The sequence below is a fragment of the Carlito syrichta genome, unplaced genomic scaffold, assembly GCF_000164805.1.
Source record: "Carlito syrichta isolate Samal-C Ts95f unplaced genomic scaffold, Tarsius_syrichta-2.0.1 Scaffold143305, whole genome shotgun sequence".
Lineage (NCBI taxonomy): Eukaryota > Metazoa > Chordata > Mammalia > Primates > Tarsiidae > Carlito > Carlito syrichta.
This window is the reverse complement of record NW_007087401.1, coordinates 53,732-54,097: the sequence shown is the minus strand read 5'-3', so window position 1 is coordinate 54,097 and position 366 is coordinate 53,732. Positions and strand designations below refer to the sequence as shown.

Below are 366 nucleotides of genomic sequence, written 5' to 3'. Positions count from 1 at the left end.
TTCGGGCAGGCGCTGGGTTCCGGACGCGAGCGCCAGGTTCACCGTCCCGAGCCGCTGCGGGAGGGCACCGGCGTCTCCCGCGTGAGCGCGAGCTGGAGCTACACCGCCTTCGTGACCCGTGAGCGGCCCCCACCCCGTCCCCGGGTACTCCAGCCCCATTCCCCGGTGCGCAGCCCCCAGCCCCACCGTTCTGGCCACCCCAGGGGAGCGCTCCCAAATTCTGGCCCCCAGCCCCATATTGTGGGGAGGCCCGCACTCCAAGAACGCCCTTCGCCCTTCATTCTGGCCACCTGCTCCTGTCTGGACCCCCCCACTTCAGTCCCAGTCCTCGGTGCGTGTCCCTCCGCCTCGCCAGCCGCGCCTTCC

At 71.6% G+C, this 366-nt stretch overlaps 1 protein-coding gene across 1 annotated transcript in view; it reads left to right on the top strand.

Moving 5' to 3' along the window:
* The window catches only part of RCCD1 (RCC1 domain containing 1), a 6,169-nt gene that overhangs the window by 224 nt on the left and 5,579 nt on the right, over nucleotides 1-366 (top strand). Inside the window, exons 2-3 of the mRNA XM_008050234.2 lie at nucleotides 1-119; nucleotides 281-366. The exon at nucleotides 1-119 is cut by the window's left edge and continues 3 nt beyond it; the exon at nucleotides 281-366 is cut by the window's right edge and continues 328 nt beyond it. Of these exons, the coding sequence (XP_008048425.1) occupies nucleotides 1-119; nucleotides 281-366 (205 nt within the window). The remainder of the gene's footprint in view (nucleotides 120-280) is intronic.